Below are 19256 nucleotides of genomic sequence, written 5' to 3'. Positions count from 1 at the left end.
GTTCAAAGGCGCAGCCGAGGGCTCCTTGCTGTAGGTGCACACGGCGTCCACCCGGGTCTCGTCCCTGTCACTGCCTGGCCTGCAAAACACAGCGACCTCCTTGAGCATTCTCCTCTGCACATTGTCTCCTCAAGGCCTTGTCTTGTTGCTGCTGTGGCCATTCCTGAGTGTGAAACCAAGGTCTGCCTTCCCAAAATATGCGTGTGTATTTGGTGGCCACACACTGCCCTCCACCCCCACTAAGGCCCTGGGGCTCTTCAGGAACAAGAAGGCCTGGAAGGAGTTCCAAATTGTCTTTGGATTGGACCTTCAGCACCCCAAGATGTGAGTGCTGGCAATGAGGGGCGGCTCTAAGAGAGAAGGTGTCAGGGAGAAGGTCCTGCCTCCATAAAAGAGGAGAACATGAGCGTGACTGGCCCCATTATCTGCAGGAGATCCTTTCAAAGGGACACAGGGGTGCAACCCATACCTGAAGTCTGTTGTCTCACATCCTTGGAAAACAGGGCCAATGCTGCTTTCCTTCAGCAGGCGGTCGAGCTGCCAAGGGAAGAGGTTTCACAATTAAGCCATGGCCATCTCCCTGCAGTCCTCCCAAGCTGATGAGGCCAAAGAAGGCAAGGATATGGCTCAGTGCTGGTTGACTTACCAGAGTGTTCATAACTCTTCGAGTAGCTCTGAACCTGGCCGAGTCAGGATTCTCCAAGTCGGAAGTGTAGGGGAGGTTGGTGATGGTGAAGTTGACGGTGAAACACTCGGGGGCGGCAGCTGTCGTTGTTGGATGGGTGGGAGCTGGAAGAAGCACAGGAGGGAGTGACAAGGGTCAGAGGCTTGGTTGTTACAGCCCTGGCTGGACAATTGCAGAGGTCTCCAGCCAGCCCTGCTCTCCATGGGGATGGCTGGGAGGATCCCCATGTCCCCAGGATCTCATGCCCCAGGCCCCAGTCTCCTCTGTCCTAAAGCAGACTGTGGTGAGGCCCTTGCTGTCCTCTGATCCCATCCCGCCCGTGCAAGGTACTCACTGGTCAGCACTGGCTGTTCGTTGTATCCTGGGAAAAGAGAGAGACAGAGGGTCAGGAGCTGGAGCTGGGCAAGGGGCAGCACTGGGGGAGGGCTGGTGTGGGGGAGCAGAGGAGGCCGAGGGAGGAGCTCTGGTCACCGTTGACGTAGAGGCTGTCCTTGTCCAGGCTGTAGGGGCCCAGCTGGGTGATGCCTCTGGTCTTGTTGCTCACTTGGTGGTACAGCCCCACCCTGTCCAAAGGCGCAGCCGAGGGCTCCTTGCTGTAGGTGCACACGGCGTCCACCCGGGTCTCGTCCCTGTCACTGCCTGGCCTGCAAAACACAGCGACCTCCTTGAGCACTCTCCTCTGCACATTGTCTCCTCAGCCCTTGGCCCTGGTCCTGCCATGGCCATTTCTGAGTAGGAAGTCAAGCCCTGCCTTCCCCAAATGTGCCTGTTTGGTGGCTGGACACTGTTCTCTGGCTCCACTAAGGCCCTGGGACACTTCATGAGGAGGGAGCCTGGAAGGACTTTGAAGTCATTCTAGGAGTTACCAAGTAATCTTAAACTTCACTGCCCCAAGATGAGAGTAAAGTCAGTGAGAGGCTGTTCTAAGAAAGAAGGGCATCAGGGAGAAATGCCAGAGGCAGGAGGGCAGTAGCGAGAAGGTCCTGCCTCCCTAAAAGAGGAGAACATGAGTGACCAGTCCCGTTACGAGAGTGAGGGCCTTTCATAGGGACACAGGGGTGCAGCCCATACCTGAAGTCTGCTGTCTCACATCCTTGGAAAACAGGGCCAATGCTGCTTTCCTTCAGCAGGCGGTCGAGCTGCCAAGGGAAGAGGTTTCACAATTAAGCCATGGCCATCTCCCTGCAGTCCTCCCAAGCTGATGAGGCCAAAGAAGGCAAGGATATGGCTCAGTGCTGGTTGACTTACCAGAGTGTTCATAACTCTTCGAGTAGCTCTGAACCTGGCCGAGTCAGGATTCTCCAGGTCGGAAGTGTAGGGGAGGTTGGTGATGGTGAAGTTGACGGTGAAACGCTCGAGGGCGGCAGCTGTCGTTGTTGGATGGGTGGGAGCTGGAAGAAGCACAGATGGGGAAGGAAAAGAGGCAAAAGCCAGGGTGTCAGGGCTCTGGATGGACAACCACTGAGGTCTCCAGCCAGCCCTGGTGTCCATGGGGAAGGCTGGCAGGATTCCTGCCTCTGTCCCAGATCCCAAGCCTTCAGCCTCCTCTGCCTGAAGGAAGCCCTAGTGAGGCATTTCCTGCCTTCTGATCCCATCCCGCCCTGCAAGGTACTCACTGGTCAGCACTGGCTGTTCGTTGTATCCTGGGAAAAGAGAGAGACAGAGGGTCAGGAGCTGGAGCTGGGCAAGGGGCAGCACTGGGGGTGGGCTGGTGTGGGGGAGCAGAGGAGGCCGAGGGAGGAGCTCTGGTCACCGTTGACGTAGAGGCTGTCCTTGTCCAGGCTGTAGGGGCCCAGCTGGGTGATGCCTCTGGTCTTGTTGCTCACTTGGTGGTACAGCCCCACCCTGTCCAAAGGCGCAGCCGAGGGCTCCTTGCTGTAGGCGCACACGGCGTCCACCCGGGTCTCGTCCCTGTCACTGCCTGGCCTGCAAAACACAGCGACCTCCTTGAGCACTCTCCTCTGCATGTCATCCTCTCAAGGCTGGGTCTTGGAACTGCCTTGGTCATTTCATGGTCATTTGCCTTTCCAAAATATGTGTGTGTGTGTGATTGGTGTCCCGACACTCTTCTGCACCTTCAAAAACATTCTGAGCATGTTCATGAAGGAGAGGGCCTGGAAGGAATTTGGAGTCATCTTGGGATCGGGCCATCACCTCCCGAAGAGGAGAGCGCAGCAAGTGAGGTGGAGATAGAAAAGAGAGAGGGAGAGCAGGAAGAAGGAGGGAGAATGTCCTGAGTCTGTAAGAGTGCAGAACATGAGCGTGACTGGTCCCCTTACATAAGTGAGAACACTGCAAAGGCACATTTGAGCAAGACTCATACCTTAAATCTGTTGTCTCACATCTTTGGAATACAGGGCCAATGCTGCTTTCCTTCAGCAGGCGGTCGAGCTGCCAAGGGAAAAGATTTCCCAGTTAGGCCATGGCCATCTCACGGCTCTCCCTCCACCTTTAGAGAGCCTGGGGAGGGCAGGACAATTGCCCAGTGCTGGTCAACTTACGAGCATGTTCATGACCCTTTGTGTAGCTCTGAACTTGGCTGAGTCAGGATTCTCCAGGTCGGAAGTGTAGGGGAGGTTGGTGATGGTGAAGTTGACGGTGAAACGCTCGAGGGCGGCAGCTGTCGTTGGATGGGTGGGAGCTGGAAGAAGCAGAAATCCAGAATGACAAGGGGCAAGAGCCAGGGTGTCAGGGCTCTGGATGGAAAACCACTGAGGTCTCCTGCTGGCCCTGCTCTCCATGGGGAATGTTGCCACGATCCCCATTTTTTCCCTGGGATATCAGGGCCACAGCCCTCAGTGCCCAGGGGAAGACCCCAGTGAGGCCCTTGCAGCTTCCTGATCCCATCCCGCCCCTGCAAGGTACTCACTGGTCAGCACTGGCTGTTCGTTGTATCCTGGGAAAAGAGAGAGACAGAGGGTCAGGAGCTGGAGCTGGGCAAGGGGCAGCACTGGGGGAGGGCTGGTGTGGGGGAGCAGAGGAGGCCGAGGGAGGAGCTCTGGTCACCGTTGACGTAGAGGCTGTCCTTGTCCAGGCTGTAGGGGCCCAGCTGGGTGATGCCTCTGGTCTTGTTGCTCACTTGGTGGTACAGCCCCACCCTGTCCAAAGGCGCAGCCGAGGGCTCCTTGCTGTAGGTGCACACGGCGTCCACCCGGGTCTCGTCCCTGTGGCTGCCTGGCCTGCAAAACACAGCGACCTCCCTCAGAAATCCTCCTCTGCGCATTCTCCGTTCATGGCTGGGCCCTGGGGCTGCCATGGATGTTCCTTTGTTGGAATGCAAAAACATCTGTGTGTGTTATGGTCAGGCACTGCTGTCCACCTTCACTAACACCCTGGAGGTGTTCAGGATGGAAAGAGGCATCAAGTACTTAGGAGTGATTCTTGGGCTACTCCATGTCCTACACAAGCTGAGAGTGCATGCAGTGAGGGGAGGCTCTAAGACAGGAGGGCATTATGGAGACAGTACTGCCTTCATAGAAGAGGCACCCAGAGCTTGACCACTATGTCCAGCATCCTCAGACCAAGGCACCTGCACGGGGACAATGACCCATACCTGAAAGCTGTTGTCACACATCCTTGGAAATTGGGGCCAATGCTGCTTTCCTTCAGCAAGCGGTCGAGCTGCCAAGGGGAGAAGTGTCACAATTAAGTCATAGCCAGCTCCCTGCACTCCCTCCAAGCTGATGAGTACAAGGACCAGTTGGGACAAGGCCTTGGTCATGAGAAGGGCCACTTACCAAGGCGGCTGTGACTGACTGTGTAGCATTGTACTTGGCCGAGTCAGGATTCTCCAGGTCGGAAGTGTAGGGGAGGTTGGTGATGGTGAAGTTGACGGTGAAACGCTCGAGGGCGGCAGCTGTCGTTGTTGGATGGGTGGGAGCTGGAAGAAGCAGAAATCCAGAATGACAAGGGGCAAGAGCCAGGGTGTCAGGGCTCTGGATGGAAAACCACTGAGGTCTCCTGCTGGCCCTGCTCTCCATGGGGAATGTTGCCACGATCCCCATTTTTTCCCTGGGATATCAGGGCCACAGCCTTCAGTGCCCAGGGGAAGACCCCAGTGAGGCCCTTGCAGCTTCCTGACCCCATCCCGCCCGTGCAAGGTACTCACTGGTCAGCACTGGCTGTTCGTTGTATCCTGGGAAAAGAGAGAGACAGAGGGTCAGGAGCTGGAGCTGGGCAAGGGGCAGCACTGGGGGTGGGCTGGTGTGGGGGAGCAGAGGAGGCCGAGGGAGGAGCTCTTGTCACCGTTGACGTAGAGGCTGTCCTTGTCCAGGCTGTAGGGGCCCAGCTGGGTGATGCCTCTGGTCTTGTTGCTCACTTGGTGGTACAGCCCCACCCTGTCCAAAGGCGCAGCCGAGGGCTCCTTGCTGTAGGCGCACACGGCGTCCACCCGGGTCTCGTCCCTGTCACTGCCTGGCCTGCAAAACACAGCGACCTCCTTGAGCACTCTCCTCTGCATGTCATCCTCTCAAGGCTGGGTCTTGGAACTGCCTTGGTCATTTCATGGTCATTTGCCTTTCCAAAATATGTGTGTGTGTGTGATTGGTGTCCCGACACTCTTCTGCACCTTCAAAAACATTCTGAGCATGTTCATGAATGAGAGGGCCTGGAAGGAATTTGGAGTCATCTTGGGATCGGGCCATCACCTCCCGAAGAGGAGAGCGCAGCAAGTGAGGTGGAGATAGAAAAGAGAGAGGGAGAGCAGGAAGAAGGAGGGAGAATGTCCTGAGTCTGTAAGAGTGCAGAACATGAGCGTGACTGGTCCCCTTACATAAGTGAGAACACTGCAAAGGCACATTTGAGCAAGACTCATACCTTAAATCTGTTGTCTCACATCTTTGGAATACAGGGCCAATGCTGCTTTCCTTCAGCAGGCGGTCGAGCTGCCAAGGGAAAAGATTTCCCAGTTAGGCCATGGCCATCTCACGGCTCTCCCTCCACCTTTAGAGAGCCTGGGGAGGGCAGGACAATTGCCCAGTGCTGGTCAACTTACGAGCATGTTCATGACCCTTTGTGTAGCTCTGAACTTGGCTGAGTCAGGATTCTCCAGGTCGGAAGTGTAGGGGAGGTTGGTGATGGTGAAGTTGACGGTGAAACGCTCGAGGGCGGCAGCTGTCGTTGTTGGATGGGTGGGAGCTGGAAGAAGCAGAAATCCAGAATGACAAGGGGCAAGAGCCAGGGTGTCAGGGCTCTGGATGGAAAACCACTGAGGTCTCCTGCTGGCCCTGCTCTCCATGGGGAATGTTGCCACGATCCCCATTTTTTCCCTGGGATATCAGGGCCACAGCCTTCAGTGCCCAGGGGAAGACCCCAGTGAGGCCCTTGCAGCTTCCTGACCCCATCCCGCCCGTGCAAGGTACTCACTGGTCAGCACTGGCTGTTCGTTGTATCCTGGGAAAAGAGAGAGACAGAGGGTCAGGAGCTGGAGCTGGGCAAGGGGCAGCACTGGGGGAGGGCTGGTGTGGGGGAGCAGAGGAGGCCGAGGGAGGAGCTCTGGTCACCGTTGACGTAGAGGCTGTCCTTGTCCAGGCTGTAGGGGCCCAGCTGGGTGATGCCTCTGGTCTTGTTGCTCACTTGGTGGTACAGCCCCACCCTGTCCAAAGGCGCAGCCGAGGGCTCCTTGCTGTAGGTGCACACGGCGTCCACCCGGGTCTCGTCCCTGTCACTGCCTGGCCTGCAAAACACAGCGACCTCCTTGAGCACTCTCCTCTGCATGTCATCCTCTCAAGGCTGGGTCTTGGAACTGCCTTGGTCATTTCATGGTCATTTGCCTTTCCAAAATATGTGTGTGTGTGATTGGTGTCCCGACACTCTTCTGCACCTTCAAAAACATTCTGAGCATGTTCATGAAGGAGAGGGCCTGGAAGGAATTTGGAGTCATCTTGGGATCGGGCCATCACCTCCCGAAGAGGAGAGCGCAGCAAGTGAGGTGGAGATAGAAAAGAGAGAGGGAGAGCAGGAAGAAGGAGGGAGAATGTCCTGAGTCTGTAAGTGCAGAACATGAGCGTGACTGGTCCCCTTACATAAGTGAGAACACTGCAAAGGCACATTTGAGCAAGACCCATACCTTAAATCTGTTGTCTCACATCTTTGGAATACAGGGCCAATGCTGCTTTCCTTCAGCAGGCGGTCGAGCTGCCAAGGGAAAAGATTTCCCAGTTAGGCCATGGCCATCTCACGGCTCTCCCTCCACCTTTAGAGAGCCTGGGGAGGGCAGGACAATTGCCCAGTGCTGGTCAACTTACGAGCATGTTCATGACCCTTTGTGTAGCTCTGAACTTGGCTGAGTCAGGATTCTCCAGGTCGGAAGTGTAGGGGAGGTTGGTGATGGTGAAGTTGACGGTGAAACGCTCGAGGGCGGCAGCTGTCGTTGTTGGATGGGTGGGAGCTGGAAGGAGCAGAAATCCAGAATGACAAGGGGCAAGAGCCAGGGTGTCAGGGCTCTGGATGGAAAACCACTGAGGTCTCCTGCTGGCCCTGCTCTCCATGGGGAATGTTGCCACGATCCCCATTTTTTCCCTGGGATATCAGGGCCACAGCCCTCAGTGCCCAGGGGAAGACCCCAGTGAGGCCCTTGCAGCTTCCTGATCCCATCCCGCCCCTGCAAGGTACTCACTGGTCAGCACTGGCTGTTCGTTGTATCCTGGGAAAAGAGAGAGACAGAGGGTCAGGAGCTGGAGCTGGGCAAGGGGCAGCACTGGGGGAGGGCTGGTGTGGGGGAGCAGAGGAGGCCGAGGGAGGAGCTCTGGTCACCGTTGACGTAGAGGCTGTCCTTGTCCAGGCTGTAGGGGCCCAGCTGGGTGATGCCTCTGGTCTTGTTGCTCACTTGGTGGTACAGCCCCACCCTGTCCAAAGGCGCAGCCGAGGGCTCCTTGCTGTAGGTGCACACGGCGTCCACCCGGGTCTCGTCCCTGTGGCTGCCTGGCCTGCAAAACACAGCGACCTCCCTCAGAAATCCTCCTCTGCGCATTCTCCGTTCATGGCTGGGCCCTGGGGCTGCCATGGACATTCCTTTGTTGGAATGCAAAAACATCTGTGTGTGTTATGGTCAGGCACTGCTGTCCACCTTCACTAACACCCTGGAGGTGTTCAGGATGGAAAGAGGCATCAGGTACTTAGGAGTGATTCTTGGGCTACTCCATGTCCTACACAAGCTGAGAGTGCATGCAGTGAGGGGAGGCTCTAAGACAGGAGGGCATTATGGAGACAGTACTGCCTTCATAGAAGAGGCACCCAGAGCTTGACCACTATGTCCAGCATCCTCAGACCAAGGCACCTGCACGGGGACAATGACCCATACCTGAAAGCTGTTGTCACACATCCTTGGAAATTGGGGCCAATGCTGCTTTCCTTCAGCAAGCGGTCGAGCTGCCAAGGGGAGAAGTGTCACAATTAAGTCATAGCCAGCTCCCTGCACTCCCTCCAAGCTGATGAGTACAAGGACCAGTTGGGACAAGGCCTTGGTCATGAGAAGGGCCACTTACCAAGGCGGCTGTGACTGACTGTGTAGCATTGTACTTGGCCGAGTCAGGATTCTCCAGGTCGGAAGTGTAGGGGAGGTTGGTGATGGTGAAGTTGACGGTGAAACGCTCGAGGGCGGCAGCTGTCGTTGTTGGATGGGTGGGAGCTGGAAGGAGCAGAAATCCAGAATGACAAGGGGCAAGAGCCAGGGTGTCAGGGCTCTGGATGGAAAACCACTGAGGTCTCCTGCTGGCCCTGCTCTCCATGGGGAATGTTGCCACGATCCCCATTTTTTCCCTGGGATATCAGGGCCACAGCCCTCAGTGCCCAGGGGAAGACCCCAGTGAGGCCCTTGCAGCTTCCTGACCCCATCCCGCCCTGCAAGGTACTCACTGGTCAGCACTGGCTGTTCGTTGTATCCTGGGAAAAGAGAGAGACAGAGGGTCAGGAGCTGGAGCTGGGCAAGGGGCAGCACTGGGGGAGGGCTGGTGTGGGGGAGCAGAGGAGGCCGAGGGAGGAGCTCTGGTCACCGTTGACGTAGAGGCTGTCCTTGTCCAGGCTGTAGGGGCCCAGCTGGGTGATGCCTCTGGTCTTGTTGCTCACTTGGTGGTACAGCCCCACCCTGTCCAAAGGCGCAGCCGAGGGCTCCTTGCTGTAGGTGCACACGGCGTCCACCCGGGTCTCGTCCCTGTGGCTGCCTGGCCTGCAAAACACAGCGACCTCCCTCAGAAATCCTCCTCTGCGCATTCTCCGTTCATGGCTGGGCCCTGGGGCTGCCATGGACATTCCTTTGTTGGAATGCAAAAACATCTGTGTGTGTTATGGTCAGGCACTGCTGTCCACCTTCACTAACACCCTGGAGGTGTTCAGGATGGAAAGAGGCATCAGGTACTTAGGAGTGATTCTTGGGCTACTCCATGTCCTACACAAGCTGAGAGTGCATGCAGTGAGGGGAGGCTCTAAGACAGGAGGGCATTATGGAGACAGTACTGCCTTCATAGAAGAGGCACCCAGAGCTTGACCACTATGTCCAGCATCCTCAGACCAAGGCACCTGCACGGGGACAATGACCCATACCTGAAAGCTGTTGTCACACATCCTTGGAAATTGGGGCCAATGCTGCTTTCCTTCAGCAAGCGGTCGAGCTGCCAAGGGGAGAAGTGTCACAATTAAGTCATAGCCAGCTCCCTGCACTCCCTCCAAGCTGATGAGTACAAGGACCAGTTGGGACAAGGCCTTGGTCATGAGAAGGGCCACTTACCAAGGCGGCTGTGACTGACTGTGTAGCATTGTACTTGGCCGAGTCAGGATTCTCCAGGTCGGAAGTGTAGGGGAGGTTGGTGATGGTGAAGTTGACGGTGAAACGCTCGAGGGCGGCAGCTGTCGTTGTTGGATGGGTGGGAGCTGGAAGGAGCAGAAATCCAGAATGACAAGGGGCAAGAGCCAGGGTGTCAGGGCTCTGGATGGAAAACCACTGAGGTCTCCTGCTGGCCCTGCTCTCCATGGGGAATGTTGCCACGATCCCCATTTTTTCCCTGGGATATCAGGGCCACAGCCCTCAGTGCCCAGGGGAAGACCCCAGTGAGGCCCTTGCAGCTTCCTGACCCCATCCCGCCCTGCAAGGTACTCACTGGTCAGCACTGGCTGTTCGTTGTATCCTGGGAAAAGAGAGAGACAGAGGGTCAGGAGCTGGAGCTGGGCAAGGGGCAGCACTGGGGGAGGGCTAGTGTGGGGGAGCAGAGGAGGCCGAGGGAGGAGCTCTGGTCACCGTTGACGTAGAGGCTGTCCTTGTCCAGGCTGTAGGGGCCCAGCTGGGTGATGCCTCTGGTCTTGTTGCTCACTTGGTGGTACAGCCCCACCCTGTCCAAAGGCGCAGCCGAGGGCTCCTTGCTGTAGGTGCACACGGCGTCCACCCGGGTCTCGTCCCTGTCACTGCCTGGCCTGCAAAACACAGCGACCTCCTTGAGCACTCTCCTCTGCATGTCATCCTCTCAAGGCTGGGTCTTGGAACTGCCTTGGTCATTTCATGGTCATTTGCCTTTCCAAAATATGTGTGTGTGTGATTGGTGTCCCGACACTCTTCTGCACCTTCAAAAACATTCTGAGCATGTTCATGAAGGAGAGGGCCTGGAAGGAATTTGGAGTCATCTTGGGATCGGGCCATCACCTCCCGAAGAGGAGAGCGCAGCAAGTGAGGTGGAGATAGAAAAGAGAGAGGGAGAGCAGGAAGAAGGAGGGAGAATGTCCTGAGTCTGTAAGAGTGCAGAACATGAGCGTGACTGGTCCCCTTACATAAGTGAGAACACTGCAAAGGCACATTTGAGCAAGACCCATACCTTAAATCTGTTGTCTCACATCTTTGGAATACAGGGCCAATGCTGCTTTCCTTCAGCAGGCGGTCGAGCTGCCAAGGGAAAAGATTTCCCAGTTAGGCCATGGCCATCTCACGGCTCTCCCTCCACCTTTAGAGAGCCTGGGGAGGGCAGGACAATTGCCCAGTGCTGGTCAACTTACGAGCATGTTCATGACCCTTTGTGTAGCTCTGAACTTGGCCAAGTCAGGATTCTCCAGGTCGGAAGTGTAGGGGAGGTTGGTGATGGTGAAGTTGACGGTGAAACGCTCGAGGGCGGCAGCTGTCGTTGTTGGATGGGTGGGAGCTGGAAGGAGCAGAAATCCAGAATGACAAGGGGCAAGAGCCAGGGTGTCAGGGCTCTGGATGGAAAACCACTGAGGTCTCCTGCTGGCCCTGCTCTCCATGGGGAATGTTGCCACGATCCCCATTTTTTCCCTGGGATATCAGGGCCACAGCCCTCAGTGCCCAGGGGAAGACCCTAGTGAGGCCCTTGCAGCTTCCTGATCCCATCCCGCCCCTGCAAGGTACTCACTGGTCAGCACTGGCTGTTCGTTGTATCCTGGGAAAAGAGAGAGACAGAGGGTCAGGAGCTGGAGCTGGGCAAGGGGCAGCACTGGGGGAGGGCTGGTGTGGGGGAGCAGAGGAGGCCGAGGGAGGAGCTCTGGTCACCGTTGACGTAGAGGCTGTCCTTGTCCAGGCTGTAGGGGCCCAGCTGGGTGATGCCTCTGGTCTTGTTGCTCACTTGGTGGTACAGCCCCACCCTGTCCAAAGGCGCAGCCGAGGGCTCCTTGCTGTAGGTGCACACGGCGTCCACCCGGGTCTCGTCCCTGTCACTGCCTGGCCTGCAAAACACAGCGACCTCCTTGAGCACTCTCCTCTGCATGTCATCCTCTCAAGGCTGGGTCTTGGAACTGCCTTGGTCATTTCATGGTCATTTGCCTTTCCAAAATATGTGTGTGTGTGATTGGTGTCCCGACACTCTTCTGCACCTTCAAAAACATTCTGAGCATGTTCATGAAGGAGAGGGCCTGGAAGGAATTTGGAGTCATCTTGGGATCGGGCCATCACCTCCCGAAGAGGAGAGCGCAGCAAGTGAGGTGGAGATAGAAAAGAGAGAGGGAGAGCAGGAAGAAGGAGGGAGAATGTCCTGAGTCTGTAAGAGTGCAGAACATGAGCGTGACTGGTCCCCTTACATAAGTGAGAACACTGCAAAGGCACATTTGAGCAAGACTCATACCTTAAATCTGTTGTCTCACATCTTTGGAATACAGGGCCAATGCTGCTTTCCTTCAGCAGGCGGTCGAGCTGCCAAGGGAAAAGATTTCCCAGTTAGGCCATGGCCATCTCACGGCTCTCCCTCCACCTTTAGAGAGCCTGGGGAGGGCAGGACAATTGCCCAGTGCTGGTCAACTTACGAGCATGTTCATGACCCTTTGTGTAGCTCTGAACTTGGCTGAGTCAGGATTCTCCAGGTCGGAAGTGTAGGGGAGGTTGGTGATGGTGAAGTTGACGGTGAAACGCTCGAGGGCGGCAGCTGTCGTTGTTGGATGGGTGGGAGCTGGAAGGAGCAGAAATCCAGAATGACAAGGGGCAAGAGCCAGGGTGTCAGGGCTCTGGATGGAAAACCACTGAGGTCTCCTGCTGGCCCTGCTCTCCATGGGGAATGTTGCCACGATCCCCATTTTTTCCCTGGGATATCAGGGCCACAGCCCTCAGTGCCCAGGGGAAGACCCCAGTGAGGCCCTTGCAGCTTCCTGATCCCATCCCGCCCCTGCAAGGTACTCACTGGTCAGCACTGGCTGTTCGTTGTATCCTGGGAAAAGAGAGAGACAGAGGGTCAGGAGCTGGAGCTGGGCAAGGGGCAGCACTGGGGGAGGGCTGGTGTGGGGGAGCAGAGGAGGCCGAGGGAGGAGCTCTGGTCACCGTTGACGTAGAGGCTGTCCTTGTCCAGGCTGTAGGGGCCCAGCTGGGTGATGCCTCTGGTCTTGTTGCTCACTTGGTGGTACAGCCCCACCCTGTCCAAAGGCGCAGCCGAGGGCTCCTTGCTGTAGGTGCACACGGCGTCCACCCGGGTCTCGTCCCTGTGGCTGCCTGGCCTGCAAAACACAGCGACCTCCCTCAGAAATCCTCCTCTGCGCATTCTCCGTTCATGGCTGGGCCCTGGGGCTGCCATGGACATTCCTTTGTTGGAATGCAAAAACATCTGTGTGTGTTATGGTCAGGCACTGCTGTCCACCTTCACTAACACCCTGGAGGTGTTCAGGATGGAAAGAGGCATCAGGTACTTAGGAGTGATTCTTGGGCTACTCCATGTCCTACACAAGCTGAGAGTGCATGCAGTGAGGGGAGGCTCTAAGACAGGAGGGCATTATGGAGACAGTACTGCCTTCATAGAAGAGGCACCCAGAGCTTGACCACTATGTCCAGCATCCTCAGACCAAGGCACCTGCACGGGGACAATGACCCATACCTGAAAGCTGTTGTCACACATCCTTGGAAATTGGGGCCAATGCTGCTTTCCTTCAGCAAGCGGTCGAGCTGCCAAGGGGAGAAGTGTCACAATTAAGTCATAGCCAGCTCCCTGCACTCCCTCCAAGCTGATGAGTACAAGGACCAGTTGGGACAAGGCCTTGGTCATGAGAAGGGCCACTTACCAAGGCGGCTGTGACTGACTGTGTAGCATTGTACTTGGCCGAGTCAGGATTCTCCAGGTCGGAAGTGTAGGGGAGGTTGGTGATGGTGAAGTTGACGGTGAAACGCTCGAGGGCGGCAGCTGTCGTTGTTGGATGGGTGGGAGCTGGAAGGAGCAGAAATCCAGAATGACAAGGGGCAAGAGCCAGGGTGTCAGGGCTCTGGATGGAAAACCACTGAGGTCTCCTGCTGGCCCTGCTCTCCATGGGGAATGTTGCCACGATCCCCATTTTTTCCCTGGGATATCAGGGCCACAGCCCTCAGTGCCCAGGGGAAGACCCCAGTGAGGCCCTTGCAGCTTCCTGACCCCATCCCGCCCTGCAAGGTACTCACTGGTCAGCACTGGCTGTTCGTTGTATCCTGGGAAAAGAGAGAGACAGAGGGTCAGGAGCTGGAGCTGGGCAAGGGGCAGCACTGGGGGAGGGCTGGTGTGGGGGAGCAGAGGAGGCCGAGGGAGGAGCTCTGGTCACCGTTGACGTAGAGGCTGTCCTTGTCCAGGCTGTAGGGGCCCAGCTGGGTGATGCCTCTGGTCTTGTTGCTCACTTGGTGGTACAGCCCCACCCTGTCCAAAGGCGCAGCCGAGGGCTCCTTGCTGTAGGTGCACACGGCGTCCACCCGGGTCTCGTCCCTGTGGCTGCCTGGCCTGCAAAACACAGCGACCTCCCTCAGAAATCCTCCTCTGCGCATTCTCCGTTCATGGCTGGGCCCTGGGGCTGCCATGGACATTCCTTTGTTGGAATGCAAAAACATCTGTGTGTGTTATGGTCAGGCACTGCTGTCCACCTTCACTAACACCCTGGAGGTGTTCAGGATGGAAAGAGGCATCAGGTACTTAGGAGTGATTCTTGGGCTACTCCATGTCCTACACAAGCTGAGAGTGCATGCAGTGAGGGGAGGCTCTAAGACAGGAGGGCATTATGGAGACAGTACTGCCTTCATAGAAGAGGCACCCAGAGCTTGACCACTATGTCCAGCATCCTCAGACCAAGGCACCTGCACGGGGACAATGACCCATACCTGAAAGCTGTTGTCACACATCCTTGGAAATTGGGGCCAATGCTGCTTTCCTTCAGCAAGCGGTCGAGCTGCCAAGGGGAGAAGTGTCACAATTAAGTCATAGCCAGCTCCCTGCACTCCCTCCAAGCTGATGAGTACAAGGACCAGTTGGGACAAGGCCTTGGTCATGAGAAGGGCCACTTACCAAGGCGGCTGTGACTGACTGTGTAGCATTGTACTTGGCCGAGTCAGGATTCTCCAGGTCGGAAGTGTAGGGGAGGTTGGTGATGGTGAAGTTGACGGTGAAACGCTCGAGGGCGGCAGCTGTCGTTGTTGGATGGGTGGGAGCTGGAAGGAGCAGAAATCCAGAATGACAAGGGGCAAGAGCCAGGGTGTCAGGGCTCTGGATGGAAAACCACTGAGGTCTCCTGCTGGCCCTGCTCTCCATGGGGAATGTTGCCACGATCCCCATTTTTTCCCTGGGATATCAGGGCCACAGCCCTCAGTGCCCAGGGGAAGACCCCAGTGAGGCCCTTGCAGCTTCCTGACCCCATCCCGCCCTGCAAGGTACTCACTGGTCAGCACTGGCTGTTCGTTGTATCCTGGGAAAAGAGAGAGACAGAGGGTCAGGAGCTGGAGCTGGGCAAGGGGCAGCACTGGGGGAGGGCTAGTGTGGGGGAGCAGAGGAGGCCGAGGGAGGAGCTCTGGTCACCGTTGACGTAGAGGCTGTCCTTGTCCAGGCTGTAGGGGCCCAGCTGGGTGATGCCTCTGGTCTTGTTGCTCACTTGGTGGTACAGCCCCACCCTGTCCAAAGGCGCAGCCGAGGGCTCCTTGCTGTAGGTGCACACGGCGTCCACCCGGGTCTCGTCCCTGTCACTGCCTGGCCTGCAAAACACAGCGACCTCCTTGAGCACTCTCCTCTGCATGTCATCCTCTCAAGGCTGGGTCTTGGAACTGCCTTGGTCATTTCATGGTCATTTGCCTTTCCAAAATATGTGTGTGTGTGATTGGTGTCCCGACACTCTTCTGCACCTTCAAAAACATTCTGAGCATGTTCATGAAGGAGAGGGCCTGGAAGGAATTTGGAGTCATCTTGGGATCGGGCCATCACCTCCCGAAGAGGAGAGCGCAGCAAGTGAGGTGGAGATAGAAAAGAGAGAGGGAGAGCAGGAAGAAGGAGGGAGAATGTCCTGAGTCTGTAAGAGTGCAGAACATGAGCGTGACTGGTCCCCTTACATAAGTGAGAACACTGCAAAGGCACATTTGAGCAAGACCCATACCTTAAATCTGTTGTCTCACATCTTTGGAATACAGGGCCAATGCTGCTTTCCTTCAGCAGGCGGTCGAGCTGCCAAGGGAAAAGATTTCCCAGTTAGGCCATGGCCATCTCACGGCTCTCCCTCCACCTTTAGAGAGCCTGGGGAGGGCAGGACAATTGCCCAGTGCTGGTCAACTTACGAGCATGTTCATGACCCTTTGTGTAGCTCTGAACTTGGCCAAGTCAGGATTCTCCAGGTCGGAAGTGTAGGGGAGGTTGGTGATGGTGAAGTTGACGGTGAAACGCTCGAGGGCGGCAGCTGTCGTTGTTGGATGGGTGGGAGCTGGAAGGAGCAGAAATCCAGAATGACAAGGGGCAAGAGCCAGGGTGTCAGGGCTCTGGATGGAAAACCACTGAGGTCTCCTGCTGGCCCTGCTCTCCATGGGGAATGTTGCCACGATCCCCATTTTTTCCCTGGGATATCAGGGCCACAGCCCTCAGTGCCCAGGGGAAGACCCTAGTGAGGCCCTTGCAGCTTCCTGACCCCATCCCGCCCCTGCAAGGTACTCACTGGTCAGCACTGGCTGTTCGTTGTATCCTGGGAAAAGAGAGAGACAGAGGGTCAGGAGCTGGAGCTGGGCAAGGGGCAGCACTGGGGGAGGGCTGGTGTGGGGGAGCAGAGGAGGCCGAGGGAGGAGCTCTGGTCACCGTTGACGTAGAGGCTGTCCTTGTCCAGGCTGTAGGGGCCCAGCTGGGTGATGCCTCTGGTCTTGTTGCTCACTTGGTGGTACAGCCCCACCCTGTCCAAAGGCGCAGCCGAGGGCTCCTTGCTGTAGGTGCACACGGCGTCCACCCGGGTCTCGTCCCTGTCACTGCCTGGCCTGCAAAACACAGCGACCTCCTTGAGCACTCTCCTCTGCATGTCATCCTCTCAAGGCTGGGTCTTGGAACTGCCTTGGTCATTTCATGGTCATTTGCCTTTCCAAAATATGTGTGTGTGTGATTGGTGTCCCGACACTCTTCTGCACCTTCAAAAACATTCTGAGCATGTTCATGAAGGAGAGGGCCTGGAAGGAATTTGGAGTCATCTTGGGATCGGGCCATCACCTCCCGAAGAGGAGAGCGCAGCAAGTGAGGTGGAGATAGAAAAGAGAGAGGGAGAGCAGGAAGAAGGAGGGAGAATGTCCTGAGTCTGTAAGAGTGCAGAACATGAGCGTGACTGGTCCCCTTACATAAGTGAGAACACTGCAAAGGCACATTTGAGCAAGACTCATACCTTAAATCTGTTGTCTCACATCTTTGGAATACAGGGCCAATGCTGCTTTCCTTCAGCAGGCGGTCGAGCTGCCAAGGGAAAAGATTTCCCAGTTAGGCCATGGCCATCTCACGGCTCTCCCTCCACCTTTAGAGAGCCTGGGGAGGGCAGGACAATTGCCCAGTGCTGGTCAACTTACGAGCATGTTCATGACCCTTTGTGTAGCTCTGAACTTGGCTGAGTCAGGATTCTCCAGGTCGGAAGTGTAGGGGAGGTTGGTGATGGTGAAGTTGACGGTGAAACGCTCGAGGGCGGCAGCTGTCGTTGTTGGATGGGTGGGAGCTGGAAGGAGCAGAAATCCAGAATGACAAGGGGCAAGAGCCAGGGTGTCAGGGCTCTGGATGGAAAACCACTGAGGTCTCCTGCTGGCCCTGCTCTCCATGGGGAATGTTGCCACGATCCCCATTTTTTCCCTGGGATATCAGGGCCACAGCCCTCAGTGCCCAGGGGAAGACCCCAGTGAGGCCCTTGCAGCTTCCTGATCCCATCCCGCCCCTGCAAGGTACTCACTGGTCAGCACTGGCTGTTCGTTGTATCCTGGGAAAAGAGAGAGACAGAGGGTCAGGAGCTGGAGCTGGGCAAGGGGCAGCACTGGGGGAGGGCTGGTGTGGGGGAGCAGAGGAGGCCGAGGGAGGAGCTCTGGTCACCGTTGACGTAGAGGCTGTCCTTGTCCAGGCTGTAGGGGCCCAGCTGGGTGATGCCTCTGGTCTTGTTGCTCACTTGGTGGTACAGCCCCACCCTGTCCAAAGGCGCAGCCGAGGGCTCCTTGCTGTAGGTGCACACGGCGTCCACCCGGGTCTCGTCCCTGTCACTGCCTGGCCTGCAAAACACAGCGACCTCCTTGAGCACTCTCCTCTGCATGTCATCCTCTCAAGGCTGGGTCTTGGAACTGCCTTGGTCATTTCATGGTCATTTGCCTTTCCAAAATATGTGTGTGTGTGTGATTGGTGTCCCGACACTCTTCTGCACCTTCAAAAACATTCTGAGCATGTTCATGAAGGAGAGGGCCTGGAAGGAATTTGGAGTCATCTTGGGATCGGGCCATCACCTCCCGAAGAGGAGAGCGCAGCAAGTGAGGTGGAGATAGAAAAGAGAGAGGGAGAGCAGGAAGAAGGAGGGAGAATGTCCTGAGTCTGTAAGAGTGCAGAACATGAGCGTGACTGGTCCCCTTACATAAGTGAGAACACTGCAAAGGCACATTTGAGCAAGACTCATACCTTAAATCTGTTGTCTCACATCTTTGGAATACAGGGCCAATGCTGCTTTCCTTCAGCAGGCGGTCGAGCTGCCAAGGGAAAAGATTTCCCAGTTAGGCCATGGCCATCTCACGGCTCTCCCTCCACCTTTAGAGAGCCTGGGGCGGGCAGGACAATTGCCCAGTGCTGGTCAACTTACGAGCATGTTCATGACCCTTTGTGTAGCTCTGAACTTGGCCGAGTCAGGATTCTCCAGGTCGGAAGTGTAGGGGAGGTTGGTGATAGTGAAGTTGACGGTGAAACGCTCGAGGGCGGCAGCTGTCGTTGTTGGATGGGTGGGAGCTGGAAGATGCACAAATAGGGGGTGAGAAGGGGCAAGAGCCAGGGTGTCAGGGCTCTGGATGGACAATCATAGAGTTTACAGGTTGCTCCTGCCAGCTATTGGGTTGCCCACCCTTGTCTCTTTTTTTCCTTCTTCTGTATTCCATGATATGAGTTTTTTATTCCTAGTCTGAATTACAACTCTTTATTTTCCTTTTAAATATATATCAATTAATATATCTTCCATTTTATGTTTAACAGGTTTTAGGCATTAATATATAGATCTAGAGATAATTATGTAACTGTTAAGAAATTGTCTCGATATTATACTGGTATATTTTTCCAGCAAATTACTTTATAGTCCGTGGTAATTTTTTGATTTTTAATTAAGGTCGTTAGTGCAGTGCACAATGACTAGAAAGTTGTATAAAAAACTGAATGGTAAAATAATTCAAAAAAATTATAAATATAAGAGTCATTTTACCTATAATATGGTAAAGATACTTGTAAAAAAATACCATAATGAATGAGCACTTAAAAAAAATTAATTTAGAAAGTCATTCTTTAATCACCATGGTTTTTTATAAGGAAAAGACAAAGGTGTACTGATGGTAGGATTTAATAGAAAATAATTAAACAAAATTACTCAGTTTTTGTAACTGTTATACAACTTACTGGCTTTGACACCAAGACTACTCTGAGGTGTTGCTGACGTTTCAAAATGGGCTGTAGTGCTGAGATGAGGAAAAGATGTCTGTGACGTCTGTGTAGTGAATGGACCTAAGCTAGAGAAAAGTAAGGGGGAAGTCGTAACTGCCGGAGATGTGCTGGCAATCTCTGCTCTAGAAGAGAGGAGTGTGGAGGTTGTCACAAGAGGAGAGGTCGCTGGCCAAGTGGAGGAGGCTGAAGACATGGACTCAGGTAGATGTGTGGACAGGACACCCGGGGTGGAGCCATCTGGCCTTTTAGAAGTTGACAAA

At 55.5% G+C, this 19256-nt stretch overlaps 3 protein-coding genes across 3 annotated transcripts; all 3 read right to left on the bottom strand.

Moving 5' to 3' along the window:
- LOC125317661 (mucin-16-like) lies at nucleotides 1-8893 on the bottom strand (the record flags this gene model as incomplete). Its single annotated transcript, XM_048287544.1, has 21 exons — nucleotides 8677-8893; nucleotides 8540-8566; nucleotides 8170-8312; nucleotides 7986-8053; nucleotides 6187-6359; nucleotides 6050-6076; nucleotides 5679-5821; nucleotides 5501-5568; nucleotides 4931-5103; nucleotides 4794-4820; nucleotides 4423-4565; nucleotides 4239-4306; nucleotides 2439-2611; nucleotides 2302-2328; nucleotides 1934-2076; nucleotides 1757-1824; nucleotides 1157-1329; nucleotides 1020-1046; nucleotides 647-789; nucleotides 470-537; nucleotides 1-79 (listed from the first exon to the last, which is right to left on the bottom strand). Coding segments are annotated over exons 1-21 (2178 nt in total), but the record flags the coding sequence as incomplete, so codon positions are not given.
- Nucleotides 8894-9141: 248 nt separating this feature from the next.
- LOC125317659 (mucin-16-like) lies at nucleotides 9142-13877 on the bottom strand. Its single transcript, XM_048287543.1, has 12 exons — nucleotides 13661-13877; nucleotides 13524-13550; nucleotides 13154-13296; nucleotides 12970-13037; nucleotides 11169-11341; nucleotides 11032-11058; nucleotides 10661-10803; nucleotides 10483-10550; nucleotides 9915-10087; nucleotides 9778-9804; nucleotides 9408-9550; nucleotides 9142-9291 (listed from the first exon to the last, which is right to left on the bottom strand). Exons 1-12 carry the CDS (start codon nucleotides 13875-13877, stop codon nucleotides 9142-9144), a joined length of 1359 nt encoding a protein of 452 aa, XP_048143500.1.
- A 248-nt stretch (nucleotides 13878-14125) lies between these two features.
- Nucleotides 14126-18443, bottom strand: LOC125317658 (mucin-16-like). The gene is made up of 15 exons (XM_048287542.1): nucleotides 18410-18443; nucleotides 18155-18297; nucleotides 17977-18044; nucleotides 17407-17579; nucleotides 17270-17296; nucleotides 16899-17041; nucleotides 16721-16788; nucleotides 16153-16325; nucleotides 16016-16042; nucleotides 15645-15787; nucleotides 15467-15534; nucleotides 14899-15071; nucleotides 14762-14788; nucleotides 14392-14534; nucleotides 14126-14275 (listed from the first exon to the last, which is right to left on the bottom strand). The coding sequence occupies exons 1-15, from the start codon at nucleotides 18441-18443 to the stop codon at nucleotides 14126-14128; spliced, it is 1560 nt and encodes a 519-aa protein (XP_048143499.1).
- Nucleotides 18444-19256: the final 813 nt, after the last annotated feature.

Source organism: Corvus hawaiiensis, chromosome 28 (assembly GCF_020740725.1).
Source record: "Corvus hawaiiensis isolate bCorHaw1 chromosome 28, bCorHaw1.pri.cur, whole genome shotgun sequence".
NCBI classification, from domain to species: Eukaryota; Metazoa; Chordata; class Aves; order Passeriformes; family Corvidae; genus Corvus; species Corvus hawaiiensis.
This window is presented reverse-complemented; position numbering and strand designations above follow the sequence as displayed.